The sequence below is a fragment of the Aulonocara stuartgranti genome (genome assembly GCF_965226115.1).
Source record: "Aulonocara stuartgranti genome assembly, chromosome: 12".
Classification (NCBI taxonomy): Eukaryota; Metazoa; Chordata; class Actinopteri; order Cichliformes; family Cichlidae; genus Aulonocara; species Aulonocara stuartgranti.
In genome coordinates this window covers 3,294,488-3,313,341 of record NC_138948.1, presented here as the reverse complement: position 1 = coordinate 3,313,341, position 18,854 = coordinate 3,294,488, and the positions used below count along the sequence as shown (strand labels likewise).

Genomic DNA, 18,854 nt, shown 5'->3' with positions numbered 1-18,854 from the left:
ATTACTTGTAGTAAAACACTTTAGTCTGCAGTGGAAGAAGGCTGATCTTTTAAAGTCTCAAGTCTTTGTCAGTCTAATCGTTTTCACGACCGGGACTGAAATGTGTGTCTGAATCTTTTCCTCTCCAGGCAGCATCTGCAAAGACAGCTAACAGTCGTTTCATCTCGCGGAGTCGGTTCACATCCCGACCTCAGTGACACTTATTTTTTGTTTTTGGTTAAAGCGACCTCAACACTTCCTCCTTCCAGCTGTGGATTTGGGAGCATAAACTTGTCGTCGCTGCTGACCGGCCATCAGATTTTAACCTCTACAACATACAGTGGTAGTTTAAAGCAGTACTACGAAGTTCCCCACTGGTCGTGTTATCTGTGAACAGAATTTCTTCTTGAGATCTCGTTACTGTACAACTCGGTGTGTAAACAGCAGCAAATGCAACTGTTTCTGGGATCAGTATGTGTAAAAACTGACAACCTCAGTATCTGAGTCAGCTGCTGGTGCAAAGGCGTTCAATGCTTTTATGTTTTTAGTGTGGATGTACTGATCACCTGGTTCACTTTAGGTCAAAATGATGTCAGTAACCAACAACCAGGGAGGACTGAAAGTTTAAAAAATGGTCGTCTTTGGTACTTTGCAGTTCAGTGGTAGTTGTAGAGCTTCTGTAGTCGTAGTGCAGGAGTCAGTGTGTACCAGCTGGTATCATGTAGGGAAAAAAACACATCCTTAAACTCCTCCTTTACCATTTTATTTATTTTTCCTGCAATTAATCATGCTTAGCATACATCAGCAGCCAGTTTAGTTTCACCTGCACAATCAGTGATGCTGAACAGGTAGGATTGTGTTGGCAGCATAGAAGGATATTGTCCCTTTTTATGAAGCTCTGTGTAACGAGTGCTCTCACAGCTGCTACAGTTTTACTTTACAAATCATAGATCTGCTGCAGTGTCTTTTCAGCTCTTATTTTCCATTTAAATGAATTATCTTTGGGAAATTTGAATTCTGCAGTTTGATGAGAAGAATTCCACTCGTGTTTCTAAGATTTAAAGAAAAGAAAAAAAAATAAAGCCAGACTGAAATGACAGCAAGTCTGGCTCCATCCTAAAGAATCAGAATACCAGAACCTCGTTAGCTTATGGCCCATCCTCTTTCCTTACCAATGAGCTGCAGGGCTGCTAATTTGGATGTAGCCTGTGGACGGGCCTTAAATCTCTCTCTCCTCTGTGGCTCCAGAAAGAGTTCTGGTTGCATAAAAATCTACTTAAAATTACCTTCAGCTCTCTTTCTTTGTTAGCTTTCATAAACCCTGTTGTCACTTTCAAGTCTTATTGAATAAAACGTCAGGTAGTGGGCAAACAGCAGTTTATGCAACAGGACTTTTGTATACAGTCTGTGCTCCACCCAGAATCTGCAACGGGTGGGGAAGTCGCTCACATGTTGACACACCAGGTTAACTGAGGCATCAGGATAGTCTGTTAACAGCTGTAGTCCAAAAGCTGGTGTTGGAGTCTGTCCACAGGAAAACGAATGAAACGGAGGACCGACATCATTTCCTGTCCAATCCTGAAATCACAGAAACCAATCAGGGCCAGAGGCTTTGGGACAGGTCAGGGTTAACTGGTTAGAATTGACTGAACATTACATGTAACGCCTTCAAGGGTGGGGTTGTCGGTCCATCTCTTTTTCAGAACAGTTTATCCAATTTAAGGTTGGAGGGAAAGTCCAGATGAAGCGAGCTCTTCCTGTCAAAAGGGAGTTCTTCCTTTCCACTGTTGCCAAGTTCCGCTCATAAGAGGGTCATCTGTTTTTTGTCTTTGTCTTTTTAGTTTTCTCTCCCAGAGGTTTACCTAACAATAATGTATATATACTTAGATATGGAAATTAAACTGAACTAAATCCACTGCACAACCATTTTTACATTTTCGATTACAAGCCAAGACGATTGAGTTAATGAGGTGCAGAGGTGCTGACAGGCAGATTTAATCATGTTTGGACATAGTTGAGTTTTGGTTTTTTTGTCCCTGTGTTTGATGTAAATGGCAGTAGGTTCGTACAATTTACTAACACAGTAACAACATTCTCACCTGATTTTAAGTAAAAATGTCAAACAGCTCTTTGGAAGACGACATATCCAAACTGTGATTAAAGTAAATCTCTGCAGTGCTGAAACACAGAAAAGAAGCCGTGTACTTACCAAAGCTGAAGATAATTATCACCGTTTTTACTCTGAAGTGTGTTCCTACTGCAAAACGGGAATTTAATCTAATTATTTCCAAACTTTGCCAATAACCACAAACTCAAAGTATGTTAAACATATAGTTTTATTGTATTTATTTTGTGATGTTTTTTTGCAATGCCAACTCCAAAAAGCATAACTTTGTGCTGAAATTGTTACAAAAAGCTCATCGCTGAATAGAAAATAGCGTGTGCATGGCAGTGTGTAGGAAGTTCTCCACGAGGACCATCCTTGCAGAAAGTGCTTCCAAACACAAACGACAGCATCGTTATGAGTTGGAGTTTCCTCATTTATGGTGAAGTCTGGACAGCAGTGGTGTGAGCGGAGTAGATGATGATACACGCGTGCAGCAGCTTTCGCACATGCTCGAACAGGACGAGTCGGCTGCTGAATTCCAGACTTGATCTCCAGGTCAGTAATTGTTCTTCCAGCTACAGAAGGAACTCCCGAACGTCTCCTCCTTTTATTCCTATGTAGTCTGTTTGTCGATGATGATGATGATGTCAAAGAAACTTTGTTAGATCACCCTGGATCTTAATAATAAAATGATTTGTTACATGTTATTCTTTATCGTCAGTCCTTCGCTCACACTTGATGTTTATTGAACTATAGAATAAAATCCTTTGGGCTCAAACACGACACAGATCTCTCAACTATTTCAGTAAAGCTTGTTGGCAACTTTTAATAAAAGAAAAAGCCAAAATGCAGTTTTACCGAAACCATTCTGAAAACTAACGAAATCTGTGACGGCCTTCACAGTGACTGGAACCTGAACCACAGTCAAACCAGAACCACACCAGAGCCCAGATCCTTCAGCTTTCACGCACACCTCATCCTCCCCTTCTCCCATCAGTCCATTGCGGTTGAGCCACAGGTCAGGAGGGGATCATGCCTTTGTTCCTCTTGCGGTCGGCCATGCTGCGCCGGTTGTGGTTGGCTACACGGCTCTTGTTGGTCTCCTTCTTTCGCCGGTCCTGTAACGTCTCAGTGGTTTGTCCTTGTCCTTTGGGTCGGCCAGCCACGTTGCTGGAACGCTCTGGCCGGAAGCTGCAGGAGGGAAGACGGCACATATTTTCAAGAACATGTTGGACGGAAACAGCTGAGCAGAGTGAACCTGCGCAAACTGAGCATCGTCTTTACCCTTTCCTCTGCTGCATGGCTGCTCTTCGAGCCTCGGCTCGCTCCCTCAGCACAGCCGGGTCCTGCACGAACTGGTCCCTGTTTACAGCGCTCTGAAATAAAAGGAAGTGACAAACAATAAGACACGGACTGTCCAGGATTCTAGAAATGTGGTGGTGCAAAGCCGATCACGGGGGCTGAGGGCAAATCATAAATAACCAAACCATTTAAATGCTGAAACTTCGGCAAGTTAAATCATATATGGAAAGTGTGACTTCCGCGTAATAACAAGGCAGCTGTGAGGTAACAGATTAACATCAACATTTTCTAAACTCCATCATCGCACAGCATTAAAGATTTCAAATCCAATCAAATGATCTCCGTACCTTTGAAGCATCTTCCTCTTGATCGTCTTGATCGTCCTCCTCGTCTTCTTCCTTGTTTCCTTTTCTCAGTACCTGCGGTACCGTGAACGGCCTGCAGAGGAACAGAAATTAATTCCGGCTCGCTGCGTCTCCACTCCATCATAATCAGCGACACCAAAGTTACCTTCTGGTCAGTAAAGAATCTCCGTCTAGGTCGTTGGCGCCCACTTGGTTCATGTCGTAGGTGTCGTCGTACTCGTCGTCATAGTCGTCCAGCTCGTAGGCCGTCGCGGATTCTCCGGGTTCGACGATGACCTCGTCCACCACTGTCTCGTACGTGTGATAACGAGCTTTCTGCTCCGCTATGTGCCGCTTGTCGTTCAGCATCTCCCGAACGTTCTCACCTTTCCTGCAGGAAAACAAAGCGTCTTTAAGGGCACGCAGAGTTTGAGTTATGAGCCAAACATCCTGAAATAAGAGCAGCACGGAAGTGAACATCTGAACATATTACTCTGGACCTGGTAGATTTGACACTGAAAACACGTCCACTTTCTTTTTAACTTCCCGATCGGTTCCCATATGGTTTTCACTGCCCTATGCATAGCCAAGAAAACAGTCCTCATGAACTGGAAAAATAAAAATAATCTTAATTCTAACCAATATAGAAATTATCTATTAGATTACATTAGTCTTGACACAGCCTCTGCCACCACATCAGATCAATTGCTCTGGACTCCTTTGATCAGCTCCATCACCTAGTGGGGGTGGGGGGTCATAGTTTGGTCCCGCCTTCACTGTTGTGATTGGTGTGGGGGTAGGGACAGGCTTGAGGCGTCGGGGGGTTCCCCGGGGCATCTTCCTTGGGGGGCTCAACCCGGGGTAGAGGTCATGTCCGGTTGGGGGCTCTGTTGGCTCTCCGGTGACTGTTTCCTCGCGGCTGCGTGCAGCGGGGCTAGGGGAGGGTCTGTGCTGACGGACGTGGGTTACTGACCTGGTAGCCTGGCTGCCCCTGGGTGGGTCCGGGATGGGCGTGAGGTTCTGGGGGCGCTCCGTCTCTGGGCTGGGACCCGGACCGGGCCTCGGGGGCTTGGGTCCTGGTTGGTGTGTTGCCGGGGTTGTGGGCGGGTGGGTGCATGGGGGCCCAGCCCTGGAGCAGGGTGCCGCCGGTGCGTCGAGCCACCTGGGGGGCTCTTCAACTGGTGGGGGAGATTGTCACATCTTGCAGGAGCTTTCCTCTCCTCAGGAGCTCCCTCTGCAGGAGGGGGAGATACAGGAGAGGTGGAGGAAGATCTCAGCCTGGGCGTCTATTGTCTTATGTAGTCTGGAAGACGAGTGGATGGTGGGGTGGGTGCAGTTTTCTCTGTGGTGGGGTTGGGTGGACTGTCCCGGGCTCTGTGGGGCCGGGCGGCGCTGCTGCACTGGGCCCGGTCTGGATGGGCCTGGGCCCCCTTTCCCTGGCGGGTCGCGGAGTATGGGGGTGCCTACTGGGGTCAGCGGGGGAGCTGGCCCCAGGGAGGGGTCACTTGCCCCTCCCTTCCTTCCCTCCCCATCTCCAGCTGCCTCCCTCTTCCCTCTCCACCACAACCACCCACACATGCAGGGCCTTGGAGTAGGGGTATGTCACCAGGGTGCAGAGGAGGCTACCCCCCCCCCTCTGTCCCCTTCTGGCTGCCTCTGCCTCAATTTTATCCCACAACTTAGACATTCACATTACTCACACTCTCATTACACATACATATAGGATCTTGGGGGTGGGCACGATACACGGAGTCCAAAGTACCATCAGGGTGTACACCTCACCCCTGACGTCGTTGCCCACCTCTCAATGTTAAATACACGTAGACATTGAGGGCTAGCAGGAGGGACCATGCGCTTACCTGCTGCTCTCTGGCAGGTAGCTCCATGCCCTCCTGGGTTTTAAATGCACCTTAGAACACACATGCATCAACACTACAATGAGCGGGTGGAGGGAGGTTTGGAGTCTTCTCTCACCCCCATTCTCTGCGACCTGCTGGAGCAGGGGGGCTAGGAGGAGGAGTTGGCCGTCCGACTGCGGTCTGGAGTGTGGAGCCTTCCTGCTGCTGCGGAGTCGGGGCGGTCTGCCTCCCCCCACCGCAGGGAAAAGGGAAACACCACCTGGGTCTGGGTGCAGTTCCCCCCTCCAGGGGCAAGGGCACCTAGACCCGGTTCGTAGAGTACGCTTGGGGAGTGTGATCGTGTGTACAGCGTCTCTTTATGTCTGTCTCCACGTTGGTTGAGTGTGGAGTGAGTGCATATGAGAGCATGAGGGTGGGAATGGATGTTTGTGTCTGTGTGTGCCTGTATGTCTGTGTCTATATGTCAGGTTGGGTGTCAGGCGCCACCTCTCTGGGGACATCTCAGGCCCTCCAAGGTTTGGAGGCCTATCTCCCCCTACCACCACTTCCCCTGCCAGTGGCGGACCCCCTCAGACATCGGTGCGTTGGTGGTTCTTTGTGTCCGGGGATGGGCGTCCAGGTACACACCGGCTCACTCCTTGGCGGCCGCTTGTCGGGGCCTGGAGCCTGGGGCTCGCTCGGGCCACTTCGGAGGTGGGGTGCCCCCGGCCTCTCGGCCTGGGGCTCGGTCACTCAGGCGCAGCTGGCTGCCGGCGGAGCTCACGGGCGCGTCACTGCAACTCCCCCTGGCTTCTGCTCCGCGGCTGCTGGGTGAGCCCTCATCTGGGACTCTCCTCAGCTCTTTCTGGGACAGTGGCGCAGCTGCCCCTCTGTTGGTCTTCCTTGGTCTCTTGTGTTCTGGGGGCCTCTGGATGTCTGGAGTTTTGATCTCCTCCACACCTGCTTCATGCCCTGGAGGACGGGGCTGTGGCCCCCCCCACACCCTCTAGCAGATTATTACATGAAGGAACCTTTTAAAAAACAAGCGCGTCCATGCTCACAGGTGTACACACGGGTGATCACACCCACAAACTACACCCTTTTTGGCTCCTACCTCAAAGCACACTGTGTTCTGTTGATCTTATGTGCTGCACAATAATGTTTAACATTTAGTATTTACTGTCATATTCCCATATATCATTGTGATGTTGTTTATTCTATTACTCTTGTTCTCTTCTGCTTGCTTTCTTTTTTCTTTCTCAGCAGGTGATCCAGGTGATTGATATATGCATTTTTTTTCTTCTGCTCGTTCTGTTGGTTTTTGTCTTTTGCCCTTCTCCCCCGTCCCTCTTCTCAGCTGTTTCTCTTTCCCTCTTTCTTTCTCCCCTTCTTTCCCCCAGTCAAGTCTGTCCCGTATTCAGCAAGTGAAAATAAAATAAACAATAAAAGGTGAATCAAATGGACCATTACGGCAAGGCTGGGATGGTCAGTTTGGTAAAGTAAATCCGTTGGGCATCTTTCTTTGCCTTTAGACAACAATTCTGATGCAAAAGAGCCAAACGGGACAGGCCAAAAAAAAATAAAAATAAATAAATAAATAAATAAACTTCCCGATCGGTGATTATCTCGATGTGTGCTTTTACCTCCGGCCCTTCCAGACGCGGGACATGTCCACCTGCTCTCTGCGGAAGACGTCAAACTCGTCACCATCAAATACGTTGGATCTGTTGTTCAGAACAGCCGGAAGCTCCTCTTTCACTGGCCTAAAAGAGCCACGACAAACATGATAGCATAAAACTCTACAGTGATCTAAAACTGATCAGCACAACCCAGACCGTGTGTACTTTTCTACTCTAAAACTATAAGATCACTAAACACCACCCAGAGAACCGAGACTGAGGCACACGAGCCCCAAACGTCAAAACTGCAGACTCAACAAAAACATGAAAAGGAAAAATGTGTGCTGTAACACAAAGGTGAGCAAAACATTTGTCGTCCTGCTGCCCTTGGAGGTTTTTCTCTGCATCAGATGTTTATTAAAGTTGCTATAAATATCTTCTGTAGGCACACCATGCAGATTTTTATTCCAGAACAATGACTCTGTTTTCATCTGCAGCCGTGTTCAGATGTGGCGTCCCTGAAACATCTGTCTGCACCTAAAACATTCAGGATTCATTCTACCACATCCCATTCTACTTCCTTTAGATGTGAAGGCTGGGAAGGTCAAATTAACTCACAAACTCAAAGCAGTTTGACATCATTTTTGCTTTGTGGTGTGCAGGTAATGGAAAACTGTGGCTATTAAGGTTGGGAAGTATAATATGCAGCATTAAAAACACGAATGAAGATAATAAAACATATGTTTCTGCACTATTCCACCAGCAGCAATCTGGACTGTTGGCTCAAGCCAAGCTGGCTCAGATGTACTGACCCTGTGGTCTCAGCAGAAATGGAGCAGCCTGTTAGCCCACTGCAGCCTCTCAGTGACAGATTTCATATGATCCCATATTATTATGGATTACGCCATAAGTAAAGTACATAATCAAATTATCTAGATAAAGAAATGTTATGTTAGACACTGCTATAAATGTCAGATCACAGAGCAGATGATAAATATCAGCATGTATAAATCTCTCGGTGTGTTACCGTGGCATGGCTCGGTCCAGTTTGGCCAGATTGGGAGCTAACCGGTCCTCCAGGATGTTATTGATGACCAGCTCGGAGTTGTAGTTGTATTCCTTCAGGCATTCCAGCAGGAAACCTTCACCCAAATCAGGAAGTAGGTCCCTGATACACGACAGCAGAGACTCCAGCTCCGCCCCGATCACTGGATACACGGCGCCCTGAAACCACGTCAAAGGCAGGCTGTTTTTAGACTCCATCGCAGTAGCTTTGCTGACCTAATTATTTAAAACTTTGGCCATTTTAACAGGATATATAGGACAGAAAATAAGGAAAATCTCTGGGCTGCTATAATCGTGCATTGAGCGGTAACAATCAGAGCTCACATTGTTTCCTCTTTGGGGGACATCCAGCATGGCCTCTGCTCCCCTCGTACTCTCTCCTTCTGCTGGCTCTCTGACCTCCTGAGGTTTAGAGCCAGCCAAAGAGGAAGCAGCAGCACCAGCTGCTGGTTCCCGATTGGCCGATAGCGATGCAGAAGCTTGAGCCTGACTAGTCCGAGTCTGGCTTTGTGGTTTCCGTCGCCCCACGCTGTCCCAGGCACTTTCAACTCCCTGGAGCAAGTAAGACGTCCTGGTCTCATCACTGAGGCAAAAGGTGGTTAAGGAAGGTACCGAGGAAAACAACAGTCACTTTATCATCCAACACTAAGACCCAAGTCTGGCTTTGAGATTTAAGATCCATCCCATCATCCATCAGAGCAACAGTCTGAACCCTAAGAAGCTCAAATATTACGATATTACAATGGAAGACAATAAGGGATGAAACAAATTCTCATATGTTTTTAATTACTTAATTAAAAAACATCACATAGTGCAATAATGCCACTGTTGAATATATAAACTGCATTATCCCCAGTTAAAGTTAAAAGTCCGTCATGAAATGAAAATGCGTCACCATAAGTGGCCAAATGAGCGCTCCTGGATCTCACTTCAATTACAAACACTGTATTTCTATTCTAAGCTGAGCCCACGCAGCACACACTCGCTCAGCTCAACAGATAAATGCTCCAACATTATCATAAATCTGCTGATAAACTACCATCTAATGTTCCTGCTGTTACCAGAACACGTAAAACAGCCCGGAAATATAATAAAGGAGGAAATCCGATCACTTTATCACTAATTAATAATAGTAGGATAAATTGTACATCCCTTTATGTAAACGTAGTAATCAGTGATTTGGTATTTTTGACTTTTCTCTTTACGGTGGACGTGAGAAATGAACTTCCTCTCTGCCTCTTTATCTCTCACCCACAAATATGCATATATTCTGATTGTGCCGCACGCTTTATTTTACAGCAATCGGCTGGTGCAACACAACCCACACAATGCAACCGAGTGTGGTTTATTTCTGGAAGTTGGTGTTTTCTAGTGACTGCCTGGAGTGTGGTCCACTGGAATACCAGTCCTTCCATAACTGCACATATGAATGCAGATATAAACTTAATGCAAACCACAGTGGTGGTCTCTTTACATTTTGTTAATGGCATTAGTGAACTTTGAAACAGGGTCAACTATTTTAACTTAAAATGAGTACGTCTAAAACCAACATAGCTCACAGGGAAAGCCAACAGTGAAGGCTCAGCAGTTTTCTGAGGCTTTCAATGCTTGCTGTAGCAACAGCTTTCTTTGTACGTTTGAAAATCGTGGCCATGTGTTGTTGAACTGTTTGCGTGAGTGCTTTCAGGCTACTGTTAGTCATAACAGCCTTTAGAAATGTCCTGCTGTGAAGCGCTGAGGATACATGACAGGGACGGCCTGCTGCAGGAGGCTGATGTCGTCTGCAACAGGGAACTGCTCATCGTAGTCCGTCAAGAATCTGGAAGGAACAAGAAACAGATGTTAAATTTAAGTTTTGATGACATATTTCTCATTACAGCAGCAATCAGAGAGTTCAAGCAAAAACCAGAATAACCCGTATACTGAACGACAAAACACTGAAAAGGTTTCAAACTTTCCAAAAACAATCAGCTCCAACAATAAGTCAGTGTGAATAACTGATGAAATTCAGTTTCTCTGTTAATTTTAATATTTCATTATTTACTTGCAAAGTTGTTTGAACTTTTTTTCTTTGTTTGAAAACGTGCTTATTATAATATTGGCTTATAGACTGAGATAAATTACTAATCGTCCATCTCACCTTTTCTCAGGTAAAAATGATGTGAAATATTGCAGCAGTTCCTCTGCAAATGTTTGCATGTTTTCTCTCCTGCGAGGAAACCAGTAGAAGTTTTAATGGGTGCGTCTGTTTAAACGTGTAATGCTAATCCTGCTAATCTCCATGCAAAAACTCTGGGCGTCTCACCCCTCCAGGATTGGTTGTAGGCAGGTGTGGTGCAGCAGCAGGTGCACCGTCTCCACCATCTTACGACAGGAGTGAGACAGCCTCTTCCACAGGTCCTCCTGAAGACTATAAGAAAGTTTGTCATCGCTCAGGTGGTAAACGTTTCCCCTCGCACTTACATTCCTGTTTGGTTTTGTCTTTACGCAGCAGACGCTCACCTTTTATCGTCAAAGTTTCTCTTTCTGATCGCCTTCTCGAGGTCAGGCACACCGGTCTCATAAAACGAGGTCAGACTGCCAGCAGAGAAAACACAAAGATCGTGAGAAGGTTTTATGGAGGTACGACTCACGGTAAACTTTCAGGGTAACTACCTGCTGAGGAAGCTGTGGGACTGGAAGCTGGTGCAGGCTGCGGGGAAGATGTCCAGGAAGGCATTGATGGTGGTGGTTGAGTCACACAGGTACAAAATTATATCTAACAGTTCCTAGGACAGAAATTATAAAAGATATTATCAATCAGAACACCTTCTGTAGAACCGTAGTCAGCCTAGTAGTTAAGCCAGTTGCACCATCGAGGTACAGGCCTTTATCTTGAAATGACTGTGCAAAAATCTGTTCCTATAATAACAACCTATGTTTAGCAGGCTGGAGCACTAAAGGTGAGGCACGGCTCATAGACAGCTGGCTTTTAGATGGAAGAGATCCTTAGAGATCCTGGGTGAACAGAAGGTTATCGTGAGGTTCTGAATCTGAGCTCTATTTGAAGAGAGCTGCACGACACTGTGAGACTGTGACCAAACCAGTGAAACAAACTGATTCTTGTAGGTTCTGTAATCTTTTTTTAACCTTAATCCCAATGAAATCGCTTTTTCTTCTGCTTTTCTTCTGCTTATCATCCACAGCTGCTACAAATGAACATGACAGCATGTTTTGTTTTTTGTTTTTTTTAAAAACAGCGACAGGAAGTGACCCACTGTACTCAAAAAAAAGAAGAAAAAAAACGAGTTTCAATCCTTCTTTCACACCTTATTTAGCAGCAAATAAACTGGACCAACCTTTATGAAAGGGGCGGAGATAATACCATCCCGCAATTCACAGCGACTCACACGATTCGGAGAACCGACAGTTAAGATGGTTTTAATAGGAAGGATATCATTTCCCTTTCAGCACAAACACGATGTGCCAATAAGGACTTTGAAAATCTGCATCTGTTCAGTCGAAGGCTCGATCGTAGGAAGATGGACCACTTGATAAACTCAGCTTCACCCTGCACAGCTGTGTCACTTTCTTTTAGTTAATGGACTGAGAGAGCCAACCTGATGTGGTCTCCTTCATGGATCTCAGATGTTTCAGTATTTTATTTATTTAACTGCATATTGTTACACATCTGTCTGACTGACCTGCTGGCTCATGGTCATGGCAGTGGGTTTTTTGTGTGCATTCAGCTTCATTGGCTCTGCAGCGGTGGCTCCTTCACACTGGAGACCACACTTCTGCAGGACCGTGTCAAATACCTGAAGTTGACACAGTGTTAAAAGTTAAAAGCGCATTCAAATATTCTCCGACAGAAACAATGTGCTTTTCATTTGGAATTGTGACATTTGGATATTTTTCAGTGAAATGCAAAAAGCGGGCTCTCGCCTGTAAAACTGTGGCCACCGTCTCATCCAGGTCGTTGTAGTAGGACGGCTGCTGAGTAAAGATGTTCTCTGAAAGGCCGTCATGTTGAAAGTGAGCGGAGTGCAACAACTGGCATGAAACATAAATAAGATTTCACACACAGCTCACCTATCATCTTGTGCAGCAGCTGGCCGTTACCCTTTCCAAAAAGCACACAAAGATCCAAAATTTTGGGAATGTCAAACAGAAAGTTCTCGTAGATGATCTCCCCAAACACGGCTGGGGTAAAGAAGTGTTCCTGCAGGGAGGTGGAGGAAGTTAAGGTTTCGTACTGCGCTACTTTATGTCACCACCAACGTCAGCCCGTAAGACCCGCTGAAGATCTAGTTTTCCTACCTTTGATTCTTTATGCGTGGCCATACGGAGGAAGGTCAAGAAAACCGCTTTGTGGATGGAGCGTTGCATGTCAGCCACCGCCGGGGAGGAGGGTAGCGTGGAGAGATCGAGGCCACGAGGAGCGTGACGCAGGTAAGAGTCCAAACACCTCTGCAGGGACTCATCAAACACCACCTGATGGGAGAAACAGGCCACGCGACATCAGGAGGAGAACATCTTCTAGCATCAGCACCATTTCCTACACGTGAGTCACCAGAAATCTAAACTGCTACCCGGCTCCAGAGGACGCCTGCAGCTGAATGACAAATGTGCACCTGAATGTGGCATCAATGTTAAAGTCTTACTATCACAGCAAGAACTATTCTTGACCCTTCGGCAGCTGAAGGTCATGTCTGATACCATCAGCCTCTCTCTGCACTCCTTCCTGAGTCTTTTCCTCTTGACTTTTTCTTGTGCAGCTTCTGAGCCGTCGGTCATTCACCATTTTGGCACCTTTTTCATTGAACAACAGAGATTCCCCTGCTTCCTTAAACTAACCTGGTAGCTTATTAAAGGCTTCTCTATTTACCCACACATGCTGTACATGGATTTATTACAGTTCCATAAAAATAATCCTGCTTTTATTATCTAAGAGGCACTGAGACGTACTGAGACGCGCTCTCACGGCAACAGCTTTCCTACTGTCTACTGTTATGTTTGTACTAATGTTTATAGAGTTTTTATTAATTTTATTATTACAGTTTTTTGCTTTTATATAATTATTTTATATTTATCTTTTTAATTGTATTTACATTATTTATGTATTCATTTATTTGATTGTTTTAATCTTTATTATTTTTATCTGTTCACAATTTTCTTGTGTTTTTTTGACAGTTTGCATCTTGGTACAACACAAACTGTTAACATGTTTCTGATAACAGAAACAGATCAGTGTAATACTGGTCTATGAACACTGCATCCATAGGCCAGGATCATGTGACATTACTGTCTGCTAAAGAGCAGGTGTGTTTGAAGCATTAGTCTTTGTGTTGCACAAAATAAAACACAGGCAGTCCTGCAGAGCGCGAGCCGTTGAGTTTTCTCTACATAACACGTTGACACGACTGTACCTGACACCAGAACTTGTCATGAGGCAATGCAAGCAGCCACTCCAGGTCCTCTGTGATGAATCTGGCATGTTCTAAAAACTCCTCCACGTCAGCTGGAGAGCCGTCTTCTGGAGGGGGCTTGTAAGGCACGAAACAGCGCTCCTCTGTCCTGTCTGGGTGCTGATGGATGGCAGAAAGCACAGGTTGGGATCCTGGTCAGTATGAGAGGTGAGCAGCTGTCTGAGTGAACATTAGCATAAAACCATCAGTGCCGACTCACCAGTGCAGGCAGCGTGCGCTCCTTTCCCAGAGGGCCAGGCTCGGTCACTTGCTGCTCATCCAGTGGCACTCGAGCACAGGCCATGGCTGCTCCTTCTCTGGGTTCTTCTGATGGAGTGTACAAAAAAAAAAGTACATTTTACTGGAGGTAGCTACATTATTATTAGTAGTAGTACTTTTAAGGCAAAACTCCTGGACTTCAGCCCGTGACGGCAGTCCTTGATCAACGCATTGACCACTTCCTGTAAGGACTATCATCACCTAATGCACTCAAAGACAGCAGAGTGGGCGTCCATCAGACTCATCTGAGTGGTAGCTGACACAGCTGTTAGCAGCCACAAGACGGGAAACAAACAGGCCACCTGGAAAGCACGGACTAAATTTTCACAATAAAACATTTACATACAGGCTCTTTAAATGTGCACTGAATTTGTATTCTAAATAGGGATCCGACACGTCGTCCCGAACTATCTGTTTGATCTTGTTTGATCTTTATACCATGACGTGATCCTCCGTTATTTTCTCGTTGACATCCCTTATGGATGTTTTGTTGCTGAAACTTGTTTTCTGGTCCCAAATATCAACCATGTCAGCAACTCGGTGTGAGGTGGGCAAATGAACTGAATCATTTCTTCAACAGATTTGATTCAACCATGAGACAGTCTATAACATCGGCTGCAGACTCACCCACCCCCACTGCTGCTGTTCCACCTCTGACACCTCAGACACTTCACACCTCCTCTATTCACCCTGCTCACTCCCCCCCACCCCCAACAACAGCATCCAATACACACTCAACACAAGGCTCCAGCCTGTCTCTCTCAACCACCCAGGTTAGGAGGGAACTGAGGAGGATTAATGGCAAGAAGGCAGCGGGCCCAGATGGCATCAGCTCGAGGGTCGTCAGGTCCTGCGCGGACCAACTGTGTGGGGTGATGGAGCACCTCTTCAACCTGAGCCTGAGGTTGGGAAGAGTCCCACAGCTCTGGAAAACCTCCTGTGTTGTACCAGTGCCAAAGACTTCATGCCCCAAGGACCTCAACAGCTACAGGCCGGTGGCTCTGACATCCCACCTGATGAAGACCCTGGAGCGGTTGGTCCTGGCTCAGCTTCGGCGCCTAATAAGCTCATCACTGGACCCACTTCAGTTTGCCTACCAGCCTGGCATTGGAGCGGATGATGCCGTCATTCACCTCCTACATCGTTCCCTCGCTCACCTGGAGACCGCTGGAAGCACTGTGAGAATCATGTTCTTTGATTTCTCCAGTGCCTTCAACACTATTCTTCCCTCGGTTCTAAAGGACAAGCTGGAGAACTCTGGAGTGGACCATCACCTCACTACCTGGATCCTGGACTACCTCACCGACCGACCACAGTATGTGAGGACTCAGGGCTGTGTGTCGGACAGGGTCGTCTGCAGTACGGGGGCCCCACAGGGAACGGTTCTGGCTCCGTCCCTCTTCACCATCTACACTGCAGACTTCTCCCACAATTCCACCCAGTGCTTCCTGCAGAAGTTCTCTGATGACTCTGCAATAGTCGGCCTCATCACTGATAGGGACGACAAGGAGTACAGAGGACTGACTCAAGACTTTGTGGACTGGTGCCAGCTGAACTACCTCCAGATCAACGCCAGTAAAACCAAGGAGCTGGTGGTAGACTTCCGCAGGCACAAGCATTCTCCACTACAACCACTGAACATCCAGGGTATGGACATTGAGGCTGTGGACAGCTACAGGTACCTTGGTGTTCATCTGAACAACAGACTGGACTGGACTCATAACTCAGACGCCCTCTACAGGAAAGGGCAGAGCAGGCTGTACCTGCTGCAGAGACTCAGGTCGTTTGGGGTGGAGGGCCCACTCCTGAAGACCTTCTATGACTCTGTGGTGGCTTCTGCTATCTTTTATGGTGTGGTCTGCTGGGGCGGCAGCATCTCTGCTGGGGACAGGAAGAGACTGAACAGGCTGATCCGAAGGGCCAGCTCTGTTCTAGGATGCCCTCTGGACCCAGTGGAGGTGGTGAGTGACAGGAGAACGGCGGCTAAGCTGTCATCCCTGTTGGACAACGTCTCCCACCCCATGCAGCAGACTGTGACAGCACTGAGCAGCTCCTTCAGTGGGAGACTGCGGCACCCACGGTGTGGGACGGAGAGATTTCGCAGGTCTTTCCTCCCCACTGCTGTCAGACTCCACAACAAAGACTTTAACTGAACAAACACACACATCCACACATGTGCAATAACACTAAGTGCAATAATCTTTTCTGGCATCGTTGTATTTTTACTCAGTTGTATATAGCATTTGTATTCTATTTTTATCTTATTGTATATTTTTATTCTATTTTATTCTACTGTATATAGTATTTTATTTTATTCTATTCTGTACAGCTGTGTACTGTATTTATTCTTATTGTATTCTAATTTTTGCGTCATAACTTTTGCACTGTCCACTTCCTGCTGTGACAAAACAAATTTCCCACGTGTGGGACTAATAAAGGTTATCTTATCTTATCTTATCTTATCTTATCTTATCTTAACTCGGAGTTTCAACTTAAAACTGTCCATCTTTTGAGCATACAGTGGTTTAACACACAGACTAATTATAAGACTAACATCACAAGAACAACCTGAATAGATGAGCAAACAAAATAAAAGGGCAGAGGTCACTTCAAAACTCAAAACACTGAGTAACAGCCACTGCGCTTGTTTGAAAAGCAGTAACACAGACAATAAAGGGCCTCATATCTGCAGGGAGGCCGCCAATTAAGGTTACTGTGTAAAGATGGGTCCAATAGCATGATCCTCTCTTTGTGTGCAGCTCTAATTTAAAACAACTGCCTAAATCTGCTCCAGTTATCAGGTTCAGGCTGTTTTGTGAAGGTGAAAATCAACTTGATAAGTTTACCCAGAGTTTATTAATCTAGCTACAAGCCTGTTCAAATAAAAGCACAAGTATTCACAGCAATGGACAATCACAAACATGCAAAGAAATTCTTATTCTGTCCCAAGTCCACTGTGGTTTGCACTGCTGACACATCGTGGTGGGTCTCATTACTGTCAACGATCAGGAGTGATCGTTGACTTCAGGAGAAAACAGCACAGTCATCCACCACTCATCATTAACAGCAGTGCTGTGGAGATAGTCAGCATCATCAAATTCCCTGCAGTAAATGGCCTGTATTCATATAGCGCTTTACTAGTCCCTAAGGACCCCAAAGAGCTTTACATATCCAGTCATCCCGGCTACATTTCACTGTGTGTTATACTTGTATAACTATGCATGTGACAAATAAAGAACCTTGAACATCCACCCATTCACACACTGGTGATGGCAGCTACATTGTAGCCACAGCCACCCTGACAGAGGCGAGGCTGCCGGACACTGGCGCCACCGGGCCCTCTGACCACCACCAGTAGGCAACGGGTGAAGTGTCTTGCCCAAGGACACAACGACCGAGACCGTCCAAGCCGGGGCTCGAACCGGCAACCTTCCGATTACAAGGCGAACTCCCAACTCTTGAGCCACGATCGCCCCCAAATTCCCTGCAGTACAGATAAATGATCGTCCGGACTGGTCACTGAACACATTAACACTGGTTGAACGGGCTCAGCAGCACCTGCACTTCATGTGCTGGTTAAGGAGAGCACACCTTTCCCTTACCATCCACCCATTTAGGACATCACACACAAACACATCTCAGTAGAGCCCATAACATCATCAGAGACTCCGCCCAGCTTGACCACGCAGTGTTCTCCCCGCTGCTCTCTGAGAAGAGGTTTTGGAGCATCAGGACCAGGACAGCCAGATTCTGCAACAGTTTCATTCTCAAAGCCATCAGACTCTTGAACCCTCGATAACCCTGCAGCATCAGTCCCCAGCTACTTCCCCCCTCCCGTCTCTCCATACATGTATAAAGCACATTCTGAAACTGGACTGGTAGGGACTCTATATTTAGGTCAGTGTAATATTTCTGGAATGGTGAATGTACACTGTTATTCTGTTGCTACACTGCTGTGAAATATATTTATTTCAAAGATCCTGTATAGTTTTTCTTTTCCTATTATACATATATAGGCACATTTTCTCACATCTCAGGTTCTTTTATATTTAGATTTATATAATCTAATGTGCACTAACTGGTTTGCTTGACTGCTTTACTTCTTAAAGGTGGTCACGAGGGAAAGATAAAAACATCAGAGCTTCTTACAACCCGCGTACAGAGGTCTGACATATCTCATCATGCACGTGACCTCCACCTGAGCAGGTTAGGTCTGCTGCATGAGTTACCATGGCGATGTACCACACCTTGGTACAGGCCTCTGATGGATTCCTTAAGTTGAAAGCTATAGATCCAAAAGTATTAAAGAAAAACTCTCTAAACTTTCTATGCTCGCAAAACAAACTGAAAGGATTAACTGATGATAAAAACTAAGCCACGCACAGTCAGTCTGTAGCAAGCTAACGTGAAGGGTTTACTCAGAAAGCTGAAAATAGAAACGAAACACATATAAAAACCCACTCCGGTTAGTTAGGAAGCTAAGGTAAAGTTAGCTAGTAAAACCTCCAACCTGTTAACCTGTTCACGGCTAGCAGCCTGCAGGTAATTAGCTAAGCTCAGACTGATAACTAACTGCGTGCTCAGCTAAAGTTACCTGTTAGCTGTCACTTATTCACAGAGTTTAGCAGCGCGGCAATGAATGGACGCGTTAACACAACGTGTCAAACCAGCCGGTGCCTTCAAACCCGTCCCCCCGGGACCGGAACACCAGCATCGAACTACCGAACAGGAAACAGGCGACATGACCCCGCTCACCTCTCAGAATCACTGTCCCCAACGGCTCACAGCCATCACATCAGAGTCACCACAGCAGCTTCCCACAGTTCCTGCTACCAAACGTTTTCTAAGCATCTGTCAGACAGGAAGTGACGCAG

General features: G+C 46.4%; 2 protein-coding genes across 5 annotated transcripts in view; one reads left to right on the top strand and one right to left on the bottom strand.

Annotated features, from left to right (window-relative positions):
- Positions 1 to 2,793, top strand: part of rnf215 (ring finger protein 215) — a 12,929-nt gene extending 10,136 nt beyond the window's left edge. For all 3 annotated transcript variants that reach the window (XM_082555732.1, XM_082555731.1, XM_082555730.1), the window contains one exon: positions 129 to 2,793. In XM_082555732.1, the coding sequence (XP_082411858.1) occupies positions 129 to 151 (23 nt within the window). In that variant the 3' untranslated portion in view covers positions 152 to 2,793. The remainder of the gene's footprint in view (positions 1 to 128) is intronic.
- Positions 2,298 to 18,854, bottom strand: ascc2 (activating signal cointegrator 1 complex subunit 2). 2 transcript variants are annotated; one of them, XM_082555727.1, is made up of 19 exons: positions 18,736 to 18,854; positions 13,922 to 14,028; positions 13,663 to 13,821; positions 12,554 to 12,727; positions 12,326 to 12,455; positions 12,179 to 12,246; positions 11,938 to 12,051; positions 10,910 to 11,022; positions 10,757 to 10,831; positions 10,560 to 10,664; positions 10,395 to 10,463; positions 9,999 to 10,073; positions 8,579 to 8,837; positions 8,217 to 8,413; positions 7,214 to 7,333; positions 3,899 to 4,123; positions 3,736 to 3,826; positions 3,371 to 3,462; positions 2,298 to 3,277 (listed from the first exon to the last, which is right to left on the bottom strand). In XM_082555727.1, the coding sequence occupies exons 2-19, from the start codon at positions 14,003 to 14,005 to the stop codon at positions 3,106 to 3,108; spliced, it is 2,322 nt and encodes a 773-aa protein (XP_082411853.1). In that variant the 5' UTR covers positions 14,006 to 14,028; positions 18,736 to 18,854; the 3' UTR covers positions 2,298 to 3,105. The 2 variants fall into 2 exon arrangements, with proteins under 2 accessions (XP_082411853.1, XP_082411854.1); XM_082555728.1 differs by having other exon boundaries at positions 13,922 to 14,025; positions 18,736 to 18,853.

Bases quoted from the DNA above. Each gene is read 5' to 3' on its own strand.
- ascc2 (XM_082555727.1), bottom strand. From the start codon at position 14,005: ATGGCCTGTGCTCGAGTGCCACTGGATGAGCAGCAAGTGACCGAGCCT. The intron at 3,827-3,898 runs GTAACTTTGGTG...GTTCCTCTGCAG, and splicing joins GATTCTTTACTGACCAGAAG to GCCGTTCACGGTACCGCAGG. The intron at 3,463-3,735 runs GTACGGAGATCA...CTTTTATTTCAG, and splicing joins AAGAGGAAGATGCTTCAAAG to AGCGCTGTAAACAGGGACCA.